The sequence below is a fragment of the Mus musculus genome, chromosome 13, assembly GCF_000001635.26.
Source record: "Mus musculus strain C57BL/6J chromosome 13, GRCm38.p6 C57BL/6J".
In the NCBI taxonomy this organism is placed as follows: Eukaryota; Metazoa; Chordata; class Mammalia; order Rodentia; family Muridae; genus Mus; species Mus musculus.
In genome coordinates, this window is record NC_000079.6 from 41,596,758 (window position 1) to 41,609,889 (window position 13,132).

Consider the following 13,132-nt stretch of genomic DNA (forward strand, 5'->3'; position numbering starts at 1 on the left):
GGCATGAGTTTGCTTCGTGTAGTCTGAGACTATATTCCCATGGGCTTAAGTCCAGAGAAGGCGGTCCTCAGAAAGAAAACAGGAGGAAAGCCAAAAGGAGATGCAAAGATGGACCAGGGGCACTTCCTCAAGCCTGTCAGCTGTGGGCCCTGGTTTCAGTTCCTTCTAGAACTTCTCTAGCTTCTGCCTTTGGGTTCAGTGAAGATCCTTGTTCACAATTCCTAATTTTCTTCTCTTCTTCTTTTTTTTTTCTCTCCCTGCCCTCCTCTTCCTCCTCCTCCTTTTCCTTGCCATTCTTTTGTAAGGTTGACTTGTTATCAAAGAAACACAAATAATAAAAAATAAAGTGACCCTTGAGAGGCTTTCCTTACACACAGTCCCCAACCCTATTGATGCTCTCCACAACCTTGGCTTTACATATGGAGAGCTTCACCCTTATGTTCCCTCAACATAAGTTCAATTTCCGCTAGAAATCTAGGGTGATCCTGCTTCACTCATCAAGGTGCAGTATACAGAGAACACTCCTGCTCTAATGATGGCTTCGTGTGCAACTTTTTGGTGTTTTCCTGACCAGAAAATGTGTCTTGTTAGAGAATGCTTAACCTTTGACATCTGATCACTCCTTTAGGTTGTTGCTTTCTTAAAGCGCTAATCCTATCATGTAGTTCTTAGAAAGGCATTGCACTAATTTTTCTTAAGGAGGAATGAATAAACCCCCCTTAAAAAATACTTAATGTATGAGTGCCCTGCTGATAGACATCCACATGCCAGAAGAGAGGATCAGATCCCCTTATGGATAGTTGTGAGCCACCACGTGGTTGCCGGGAATTGATTTCATGACCTCTGGAAAAGGAAGCAGTGCTCTTAACAACAGATCAAAGAATGGATTCTGCTGAGTCCAATGTGTAACCACTGAGTTTGTTTAGCTTATTTATGGGTGAAAGCATGGGTGACAGATTATTTCCAGGAACTGCTGAACCATGGAGTGAGATGGTAGAAATTAGGGTGAGGTAATATGGGTGAGTGGAGGCTGAAGCCAGACAAGCTTCATCCTTCACCCATGAAGACTTTCTCAAAACAGCGCAGATGTGAGAAAGGATGGGAGATCATTCAAGAGAGAAGATCTGGTTTCAAACGTGAATAGCTAAGGAAGACAGTGGAACTTCATGTCTACAAAGTCTGCATGCATGGGATCAAGGCTTAGGGGCAAGTACTGGCGAGAAATGCATGCTATTTACAAAAATAAATAGTTAACAGCAAGGAAAGTTCAACTGGATCCAAGAAAATGGAGACTCTGGAGATGGGATGTGAAGAGAGGGATGGAGAAATGTTGTTGAGATGCGCTGTAGTCTGGCCTTGGACAAGTGAGCTGAGCTAGTGTTGATAGAGACAAGATTGGGAGGTGACACTCAGGATTGACAAAGAATTAAGGGAACAAAACAGATGGGGAGCCAAAGAGTTGAATTAGGAAGAAGATCACATTTAGAAGAGTTTCCATTATGACCTGGGATTGAAAATCAAGGAGAGGAAAGACGGAAGGTGATGGACTTGTAAATATGCTCAGAATGATGACGTCACTACGCACAAAGGCTCTGACCGCCACTCTTCCTAGCTATGTTACACCCGGACAACTTAATTTGCAGAGGCTTACCCACTATAAGGCTGATTATCTTTCCCCATTCATGCCTTTCCCACCAGCTTGGTATGTGATCTTATTTTGGACTGAGGGTACTGCAGCTCTAAGGGATCAATATGAGTTCATACTATAACAAGGTGGAGCTGTAATGCAGTGTGATGCTGGTGTCTTTGTAAGAAGTGGCAAGAGACATAAGGAAGATACCTATGCCTGTAATGATGGGAGCAGAATCAGGGGTTGTGAAGCAGCAAACCAGGGAGCCCCTAGGGGTGCTGGGAATAGCAGAAATGAAGGGAAGATGTGGCTCTCATCCTGCCCTAGCGTTTTCAAAGGAACAGGGCTCTTCCCTTTAGGCCTACAAGAAAAAGAAAAAAAAGTTCTTTAGAGCCGCGAGTTTGTGGCATTTTGTCGTGGCAGTCCCAGAACCTCAATACATTCAGCCACCTCATTCTTAAACTGGAGGTAATGCTTTCTCAACAAAAGAGTGAAAAATATCACACTGAAAAGTGTCTAGCACAGGGTCTGTTATAATCACTAAATAATCACTGCGCGTTTAAATACAGATGACAAATGCCTTACCTATGAAGACATGCACCATTTCAGATCAAAAAAAGCATTCTCTAGGTAGGCCACTTATTTGGTGTGACACCACACTTCAACATTTCAGAACAGTAGACTCACCCTCAAATTACAGACATTAGCCCCACTGAACACAGCTTTCACAAGAAGGCCAATTTTCTTAAAGTCAATTTTAGGTATCTGCATATGAAAGAAGAGACTCTGATTTTAAGTGAGAAATCAATGTTGACTTAAATTCTCAATGACTTAAATCCAGACAAGATTTCTTTCAATGTAACTTTGTGAAACTACACAGTATATTCAGTACATTGTTCCCTTCCAGATGTGTGAACAGCTCTAACTACCTTGTCTGAAACACTCAGGAAAAAAAAACCAAAAGATCTGGGGTGAAATTTTAATTGTGTTCTACACAGCGAGTTCAAAATAAATGACTGATCTAATTTTATGAATTTACCTTTCATTTCTCATAATTTAGACACTGGCATGCAGGCGTTGCAAGGTTTTTGCCAAGGGTAGAAAGGAATAAGCAAACTCCTCACATAGTGTCCAGAAAGAAAGGAAAATGAGAAAAGGGCAGAGGCTATAAAAACTGTTCCTCTTTAAAATAACTGTCGCAGAAGTTCCTGGGAGAAGGGAGACTTTAAAAAAGTAACAATGGCAGAGTGTAACTAGAACATTCCCATCGGTTTTTCAAAAGTCACTTTGAAATCTTCTTTTTCTTCTTAATTTCTAAAGAACATTTGACATGGAATCTATCCTTTAAGCTGTGAGACTAAAGTGGACTAAGACCACTTTTTTGACCATGCCTTATCTTTACTCCAGAGTAAATTAAAGAAAGACCTTATTTACCCCCTACTGCAATTTGAGTGCCATAGTTGACAATAGAATATTACACTGTAAACCAGGCAGTGGTGGCACAGGGGTTTAATCCCAGCACTCAGGAGGCAGAGACAGCCAAATCTCTGAGTTTGAGGCCAGCCTGGTCTACAGAGCGAGTTCTGGGACATCCAGGCTACACAGAGAAACCCTATTTCGGCAAAAACAAACAAAAGTTTAACTTTGTACTCCATTTAAACTTAGAAATACAAGACAACTCTAAGGAAGCAGACCATAAAATGGGAGGTTCCCTTGACAGCCAGACTCTTGAGTATTTGAAATGTTCTCTGGTTGCAAGGAGGAAGTGACATTTTGTTGTGCAAGCCGTTGGTCATAGAGTTCTTGGCAAACTAAGAGGTGACAATCACCCACTGCCTAGCTCAGTGAATTTCTCAACACGTATTGGCTAATGGGATGTTAAAATCCCATTGTCTTCCATTCCTTTCATAATTAGGAAAGACGGAGATACTTAGGGAGGGAATAGATTTTTCTTTCTAGTTGATTTAGTCATGTCTCAAACCTGAGATTAGATTGTAAGGCTGTGGACATAAGGCAGCTTCAATTTCTTGCTTTCATAAGGGCAAATGCCAGATGTTTGTCTTTTCATAGTTTTTAATCACCTCAGCATTTATGGAAAATAGATAGATACAATTATGTGTTATTGAGTATAGATATATAGATTATGAGTATATACCCATATATATGTTCAATATATTTACTAAGCATATATATGTGTGTATGTATGTGTGTGTTTATATATATTCCCCTCTATTCTATTTTCTTTCTTATCTAGTGTTAGGGGGTTAAAATGATGGAGAAGGGTAGAAAAAGAATCCACATAGTAGCAAAAGATGCTCTCTCTCTCTCTCTCTCTCTCTCTCTCTCTCTCTCTCTCTCTGTGTGTGCGCACACACACACACTCACACACACTCAGACTTGCCTGTTGTCTTCTATGAAGATGCAGATGTCCTGTATCTAGGGCTCTTAGTAGCATCATTTGGGTTCCAATAACGAGGCCAGCCCTGACTTTGCAGCTTTGTGGCTTGTACTGTACTAGCCTGTCTCTGAGGCTGGCTTCACTTCCATGATTGTAACTCTCCTTGGTAGACACCCGCAATATCCATACCGGGCCCCCATTAACCATTACTTTTCTCTTTCACAGCTTCATGCAGTGTCCTCTTGCAGACTTCTTGTATGGCATCTGACCATGCCACACACTGCCGGCTTTCAGCTTTCTACTACAAGCCTCTTGGTACAGCTTTCTAGTACAGCTTTCTTGGTACAAGCCTCTGTAATGCCCTTACTTTCACATGTTTCTTGTCTGAAAAACTGTACCAAGAGGTCAAAGCTACCATGCTCGGTTGTCAGCCCTAGATGTAGCCCAGCACCCTCTTGAACCACAGTTTCATTTCCTCTGTGTGTGGAGCCTGGTGAAACATTTTTTCTAGGTGGTTGTTTTGAGCAAGGAGTCCCCTCAGTGGGTTACCAGCCTCGGCTCATTCCTTTCATATGAATTTGAGTTTTCCATGTTGGCCTTACTGCCAGAGGGCTTTCTTTTGTTAGGGGTCTCAGTAATTTCCCATCACCTTGAATCTTTCCTGCCAGGCTACCTTCCCTGGCCAACCACACAGTTTTCATATCTTTTTGTTCCATTTGTCTCTCTCTCACTCAGACCTGGATGAGAGCAGTTAACAGCCACCATGCCATAGCCTGAATCCTCTCCTGTCTTGAATTTCCCTCTGCCAAACAAATGAGTCCATCACTTTTGAATTTAGCCACACTCAAGTTCTCAGGGCACTGGCAGAGTGTGATTCTCTACCAGGATATAACAGTAACGCTATCTAGCCTGATTCTTGACAGAGTCCTCCCTCACCTATGATCTCCCCTCCCCACCCTCCACCCTATCCCACCCACACCTCCTTCCTGTCCACATCTGCTGACATTCTTCTGAACGCCCACCAGAAGGACCATTAAGCATTGCCCACAACACTGGAGGGCTTTTCTAGTTCATATTTCCAAACTCTTTCACATCCCTCCCCAACGCCTGCTCCAAATGCCCAAGAACTACATGGTCAAGTTTGCACTCTAATAGCCTCGCTTCTTGGTACTGATTTTCTTCTGTATTCTATTTGTGGAAGGAATAGTAACTTGTTGTTTGAAGACTTATTATTTAACTATATGCAGGTCTGTGGGCAAGTGCCCTCAGAGGCCACAGGATCCCCCCTCTGCAGTTCCTGGCAGTTTCAAGCCCTCTGATGTGGGTGCTGGGAGACAGCACTCCCTTTCTGCACAAGAGTAGCGAGTGCTTTACCTGCCTGCTGAACAAACTCTCCAGCTCCCAACCTTTTGTTTTCAAAGCAAACAGTCAATGAGGTTTTGTCAGGCTGGGTCTTCTGCCGGTTGTGATTTCAGAGCCTTCACACTGACACTTAGAGCTTTTCCATGACCCCCCCCCCTCCGTGGCTCCTCTACTCTGCTAGGTGGGCAGCGGTCTCTGCCTTAGGGGGCGTGACTGGCTGAAACAAATGCTACAAGCGGGTTGTTTAATGTATTTCCCATCGTTCTGGAGGCTGGGAGATGCACATAAGGGTGCCACCAGACTCCGTGTTTATTGTGGGACCTTTCCTTTGCAGAGAAGCATCTTGCTGATGCATTACAAGGATGAGAAAGCTTCTCTCTCATCTTTTCTAATAGGGTCATCAATCCCATCCATGTCAAGACCTCATAATAATTTGGGAGGTCCATCAATCTGGAGAGATACAAGCAGTCAGTACACAGCACGGTCTATGCTGCTGTTCATGTTATTCAGGTCTATTGTACATTTTTGAGGTCAGACCCACGCTTTTCACAGGACAGGGAAGGAAATTACAAAAAATAAAAATGATGTTTAAATATGTCGATTTTTTTCTCATTCTTCACAGCTAGAGTTGATGTTACTTCACCTGGTGAGAAATTGGGAATGATTCATAAAGGCCTGTAAGTGAGTTTGGCTGAGGAACAGTGAGTAGCTGGGGTGCAGTGGAGGGAGGGAGGGCCCTTCTTAGAAGAGTTTTGAGCCACAGGACTCCAGTTATAATTTTCAAAGTAGGAAAACATAAGTAGATGCTTTCCTTTCAGGAGACTCCTTCACAAGTTCCTTTTGCTTGTTCTTTAGAAGAAATATTTACAGGGCAGCAATTTTCATCTGGTTTCAAAAAGTAGCCATATTTAAATGTGACAGCAATAAAAAACAAAACAAAACAAAACAAAAAAAACCCTAGCACCTCATGTTATCTATAGATCCAGATTCCATTCTGAATGCGTAAACACCTACGTGTTAAGTGCTCTGATCCTCAAAATAACTCAAGAAATATTGCAATGAAATGTAAGTATAATGTAATATGTTCTCTACAGTGAGTGACATATGAAATACATGAATATATATAAAAACTGAAGTAGATAAGGAAATATTAAGATGTACAAGTAGTGAAACTGAAACTTAGTGATTACTAACCCATTGTAGTTAAGTGTTCACATTAGCTAATGCAGTCAAACTAGGGCTAGAACCAGACACTTAGGTTTTACGAGTGACAAAATATTCAATCCGCTGCGCTATGATCGGGAAAGCAGGAAACAGTTATGAGGAAGTGGGGATGTTCGAATCTTAGATTGTTTGGAGTGAATGGACAATAGATTCTCAACCGAAATGTTTTATCAGTTGCAGTGATAGTATCGGAAACAATCATAGAGCCAACCTCAAACGTCGTCGTATAGGATTTTCCTTTAGACGGGAACGCTTCTCCTTGGACGGATGTAGAGGGACTCACAAGAAAGTTACAAAAACTCACAACAACAGAGTTAGAAGCCTTACATAATCTTCCTGAGGTTACATAAGCAGTAAACATTTGCTGGGGTAAAGACTCTTGTGTGGGCAGGCTCATGTGTGTGAGGCAGATGAGGAGGGCCTATCTGTCCATCAGGCGATAGGCAGCTGTTAACTACTATCAACATACTGCTAAAACACATTATGAACACCATTACTGTTAATGGTAATTTCTTAAATTATGGGCTCTCTTTCCAATATTCATCTACTAATAAAGATGTTGGGGATGGGTTAGTTTGACCATTTGGCAGGTGTTGACTCTCCCTTGTATCTCTGTCAGCCTTGAGCAAAAGGACTGCCAGCCAAGCAGCCGCTCTACCAGCACCAAGTATCTGGAACAATCCATGGATGCCTTAGGAAGGGAGCTTCAAACAGCTTGCCCTGTACTGTTTGCTATACAGCCCTTGATAGACTCTAGCTGATCCTGCAACTGCTTCTGCCTAGGGCAGCAGTTTTTCCTGGCAGCCTAGTAGTAGGATGGGTGTTGCTGATACAAAAGGGACCTCTGTGTAGTTGGTGCAACCACAGCCCTCCATTAGCATGAGTGATTTTCTGCGGTTGTTACAAACATCTCTTCTTTGGCTAGTTAAGCAGGTTTTCTGGTTCATTTTGTAAGCTGACGACAGGAGAGTTTAACATGTCCTTCGGAGGCTTGGCTATATCTGTCAGTGAATGTGCTCATGTTACCTAATAATGTTAAATCCCTTCGCAGCACCATGAGGTTAACTTCCCATTCTGAACTTTAATTCAGACTAGAAAGATAGGACATATACTATGGCTGCCAGGAAGAATTTAAAAAAATAGGAGAAGAAGAAGAAGAAGAAGAAGAAGAAGAAGAAGAAGAAGAAGAACAACAACAACAACAACAACAACAAAGAAAGAAATGAAGCCCCTTCTTTATCTAAAATGAATTTGATGTTAAACTCATTTATGTCTGATAGTCTATACTCCTGAATTGACATTTAATTCAGCCATTGAACCCTACACCATAGTAGGTTTTAGTACGGTTCCTCTTAATGACGCCCAAACTTTTTTCTATATTGTGGGAGCAAAACAAAAACATGCATAAATATAAACCTGCATATACATTATTGTCATTTTTAAGGTGCTCACCAAAAGCAACAATATTTAGGCAATTCGAATCTTCAGTTACTGGGCAAAAACACTTGATTGGCTTAGCTATTCTTTCTTCACTTCCTTCTGTAAACTTTAGCAGCAGAGTATTTGGAAAAAGATGGAATTGGGCGAGGGGGATGGGGTGAGGAGCACTAACGTTTTTTATGCAAACACGATTTTTTTTTTTTTAATTTCAAGTTAAAAGGTTTCAAACATCAAGGAAGACTGTAACTAGCATAACTGGAGTTAAGATGCTTCTGAGGCTGACCTTGGATTTGAAGGACAGGGAGACGAAGCTGAGTTAGTTTAAGTGCTGGGGAGATTCACAATTTTAGATGAAAAGAGTCCTATCTGGAAGAAGCGCTAGAGCCAGCCTTGGCCAGGAGGATTCATTCGGACACCTACGGGGCCCTGCGTCAATAAGTGGTTTCAGATCCTGCAGCTAAGGGGAGTTCGTATTTTACTGCTGGCCGGCCAGAAGACTGGCTGAAATGACAAAGAGGATCTATTTCTGTTTTAGTAGATTTAGCAAAGGGAGGGGCGTATCCAGGTCACTGGACGCACTCTCAGACAACCCTACAAATGAAATCTTGAGCATTTACACCTTTGCAAAAAGTTGCTCGCAGACGCCCTCACGGAGAGGGAAGGATCTGGAGCAGCGAAGCGCAGGCTCCAAAAATCCTGGCAGCTCCCGGGACCTATACACAGCTCTCTCATCCCCGCCCAGCTCACCGGTTTCAGGTTTCCGGGGGCGCGCAGTCAGGAGGGGGCGAGGGGCTTGGAGTCTGTTCCCTCGGAGCAGCCAATGAGCGGCGAGACCCAGCGGTGGCGCCAGTGACGTAGGTGGCGCTCCCTCCGCCCCACTGCGGGCGGACGCTGGGAGCCGACGACAGCCTGAGCTCCCGGGTGCCTAGGGCGGCGCGCGCGCGCGCGCGAGGAGCGGGGGGGAGGCAGTGCGCGTGCGCAGCCGCTCACCCCCGGGGAGGCGGGGCCGAGGAGCGGACACGCGCATGCGCGCGCCCCGGGGCGGTCGCGGGCGGAGGGGGCGGCTCCTCGAGTGTTGGCTACCCAAAGGCCGAGCGGCAGGCGGGCGGCAGGTGCCGCGGCCGGGCGCCGCTGCCTCGTCGCGCGTCCCCGCGATGAGCCTCGTCTCGCGGCCTGCCCCTGCCGGCTGCCGCTCCGCGCGGGCCTCACGGCGTGACCCGGGCCTCGTGGCGTGGCGGGCCCCCGCGGCGCGACGCGGGCCCTGAGCGGGAGCGGCGGTCCCTCCCGCGGCCCCAGGCCTCGCCCGCCAGCGCTCCTCGATGTCTCCCCGGCGGGGAGGACGCTGCCTGCGACACCCGCCGAGCGGCGCCCCCCGGAGCGCCCCGCTGCCGCCCCGCGGGGACGATGAGGGCGGAGGGCGCCGACCACTCGATGATCAACCTGTCGGTGCAGCAGGTCCTGAGCCTCTGGGCCCATGGCACGGTGCTGAGGAACCTCACGGGTAATGCGCCGGGCGGAGGGAGCGGTGGGGGACCCACTCCACGGGTGTTCGGGGCGTCCGCAAACCCGGCCCGGTGCGGGCCGCTGGAGCACGCGCGAGTCGCGCCAGTGCCCCGACTGGATCACAGTTCATGTTTCTGTCATTAACCCCCCCCCCCCCCCCCGCCTTTCCCCGTGCGCGCGCGCACGCACATACACCGCTTCTTGCAGTTTCGATCTTTTTTAGTCTTTCTTTCCTGGTTTAGCCCTTTTTCTTGCTGACAGATGTCAAACCAATTGCAGTACTCCTATTGCCTGCTCACCGTGATCACGGTGGACCGACCGTTCGTTCCTTTATTTGTTGAGAGAGAGAGAGAGATATGACTAAGTAGATAATAGCGGGGTCAGGGGCTGGACCAAGGTCTAGAGCAGTCGAAACAGTTGTCTTCTCTGCTATTTCCTTTTGTCTGGCTGTCTCCTGGCTTCAAGTTGCTGTATTTGTGAAATTGGAGAATTCTGTGTATTTCCCTTCATTAATCAATGTGATTGGGAATGGGGTTTAGCTACGTTATAGCATCAGGTTGTCAGAGTAAGCATTAGTACACATAATATGATTTCATATGCAGGTTTGCTTGTGAAGAAACTTCTGGTTTTCTCAGTGTGGAAGTGCTTAAACTCTTTTGAGTTCCGAGTTTTAAAAATAGCGTCTAAAGAGTAATATTGACTGGAAAGCAGTAGGGTCAACAGTTTGACTCCGGAGTAGCTGCTTTTGTGAAACCACAACCAAAACCCCAAACAAAAACTCAGTTCTTTAAAATGTCTTAACTCCAATTGAACGTTACTATTTCAAAATCTGTGTGATAGCAAATTAATAGTATGTAGTATACTTATAGGCAAAATCTGGCATGATACAGGGTTCATATGTTCAAGGAGAAAAATATAACGGCATTGCGTACCACCCAGATAAATTTTCAGGTTGCTTAATTCCTTACTTATGAAAACCACACCAGTAAAGGAGACCCTGGAGCCAGCAGAGGCGTCTTCTTAGTTGCATTTTTATAGTTCTGAAAAGTTAAATTTACATAAAGATCATCTCAAGATAGATCCCTTTATTTTACTTATGACCTTGTTCGTATTTGCCCACAGATTCACATTTATAAAGCATGAATTGTTTATTAAAGTACAATGATTAAAAACTTAGTGATATATATTGCCTGTATTAATGACCAGCTTGGCTCACTGAAGCTGTTTCGTATGTAGCTTGATAGTCAAGAGATGCTGTCTGCTGTGCCATGTACTGCTTAGCCTGTACTGCTTAGCCTGTCCAAAATAAGCAAGCAAATTCAGCTCCTAAGAGGAGACAATAAGCTCACCATTTACTGAGTATTACTCCAACTCTGCAAAGCATATACACAAAGCAATTCAGGCAAATTAAACTGCCCTAAGCCAGATAGTGAGCAAGTGGGCCTTCCGAACCAGTCTGCCTCCGAGTGTCTTCCCGTTACCACTGTACAGCTCTTCATTCAGCTTTGCCCTCTGCTCCATCAGACAGGGTGAATTTCTTGCTTCATCCTGCTACTTCTGCTCTTTGTACCTACTTCTGTTTTTAATCACATTATAATTTTTATCTCTTTTAGCTTGAATGTGTTTTGAGAGTAAGGTCTTTGTCTTGCTAAATTATGAGTCCTAGCATAATCTGGCACATAATAAGTGCTGAATCCATGTTTATTAAAGTGAGGTTGTGAAATAATACCTAATGCAGGATTTAAACCTGATGCTGTGTTGTAGTTCACTGGAGTAAACGTGCCCTTAAAGTACAATGGGGTGTTGAAGCAACTTTTGTACACAATCATCTCCCAGACTTGGAAGGCAGGCACGTGCCCACTGAATGCATTTGTATTCTGTGCTGAATTTTGGTTTCCATTTTTCTTTATTTGATATTTTCAACAGTTTTTGAGAGCTTGTTTATATTCACTTTACAGACATTGAAGCAGAGAGCAAGCTTATGTTTGGTAGCTAACATGAAAAAAATCTTTACATTTTCTGTTAATTCAGAAGACATTTGGCATCATAGCAAACTTGCAAGTAAAACAGATACTAAAAAGAAGCATAGTATAAAACAAGGCAGGCTATCTTGGATTATAGCTGAAGGAATTACAGAAGTCTAGGTATTAGGAACCTGGGTTAAATACCAAATCAAAGGGAAATAAACTCTTGCTTCTGTTCTTTGTACACACGAGCAAGTGTGATATTATTCTTTTCTTAGGATTTTACCTAAAAAGCAGGGGGTCTACCTTTGGAAAACAGTCTTATGTATGTGCTCCTTTGATAGGAATAAATGTAAACAGAGGAGAACTGGAAGCAGTAACCTAGAGCAGGCACTAGAGTCTCTGTGTCACTCTTAGCAGCCTGTGGTGAGCGATGTTGATCAGAGGCAGGGCCAGAGCCTGTCCCTGTCCCCACCCTCAGTTCCACGCCCATCCTTTCTGCCCCACATAGCTACTTAAGGCAGACAGGTCTGAGAGGTAGTAAGTCTTATGATACTTAAGATTAGCCTGGCACATATCTGTCCCAGCCTGAGGATATGTAAAGGTATCCCCAGTAGCTGGGCCCCATACATTCCAATATATCCCTCCATCTCTCTCTCTCTCTTCCCCCCCCTTCCCCCCTAACCCCAGGACTGCCTGAAACTACAGATAGCATCTAGTCCTGATTACACACACACCTATGATAGGGTTTAGTTTCTATTAGATGCAGTAAGATGCTTAACAATATCACAATAAAGCCAAAATGTTTTTAACTCTGCAGTGTAATAAAATTCCCTGTATCACAACTGTTGCACTCTGGTGCTATTAAGTAAGTAAATGGGCTATTTGAACACAAGTATCACACTGCTATCTGATAGCTAACAATCTATCTGATAAGTGAGATGAATCCGTATACCCTTGACAGAAATGATTCTTGCTTTGAGTGAGACAGAGTCGAACAGCATAAGATGTCTGAATGGCCAGCAAGTTAAAATGTATGAGTTGTTTGTTCCTAGAATTTTCCATTTACTATTTCTTAAGTGGTTGATGAAGCAGGTAGCCAAAGCCACAGAAACTGGAATCTTGAATGATGGTTGGCTAATTGGTCCAGTAAATAAAAGATGCTAGAAAATGTGAGATACTATTGAGAAAACAATGCTTTCTAACCTTTTGAGTGGCTATCATTCTGTAAAAGCTACCGACCCATGTTCACTGTATTTCCTGTCTTAGGAATCCTCTCAGACATGATCAGCTGTTTGATAGCTCTCTGTTTTAGAGACACTTACAAGGAGTCTGAGAACAGCCATTCTCAGATCCTGTGTCTGCCACTAGAAGACGGCTGTCCACAGTTTCTGTGTGTCTACCCCTTTTACTGGGGTGTAAGTTTTAGGATCCTTCATTTGTTTAGCCCTGAATAGGTTATAGGCCTTTTTAGCCTACTAGAGAGATGAATGGTTTCCTTTCTTCATTCACAAATACCTTTTTCTATGACTGTATTCTAAATTCCCACCCCTCACTCTGAAGTGGGAGTCCATACTATGTCTAACTTTTCAGCTTTGTAAGTTGATTTTT

At 44.1% G+C, this 13,132-nt stretch overlaps 1 protein-coding gene and 1 long non-coding RNA gene across 5 annotated transcripts in view; one reads left to right on the forward strand and one right to left on the reverse strand.

Annotated features, from left to right (window-relative positions):
• Gm32184 overlaps positions 1–9,319 on the reverse strand; it is a 92,184-nt gene extending 82,865 nt beyond the window's left edge. For all 3 annotated transcript variants that reach the window (XR_382252.4, XR_382253.4, XR_873286.3), the window contains exon 1: positions 8,802–9,319. This is a non-coding gene — a long non-coding RNA (predicted gene, 32184). The remainder of the gene's footprint in view (positions 1–8,801) is intronic.
• The window catches only part of Tmem170b (transmembrane protein 170B), a 35,473-nt gene continuing 31,465 nt past the window's right edge, over positions 9,125–13,132 (forward strand). For both annotated transcript variants that reach the window (NM_001163572.2, NM_001368686.1), the window contains exon 1: positions 9,125–9,555. In NM_001163572.2, coding sequence (NP_001157044.1) covers positions 9,459–9,555 — 97 coding nt within the window. In that variant the 5' untranslated portion in view covers positions 9,125–9,458. The remainder of the gene's footprint in view (positions 9,556–13,132) is intronic.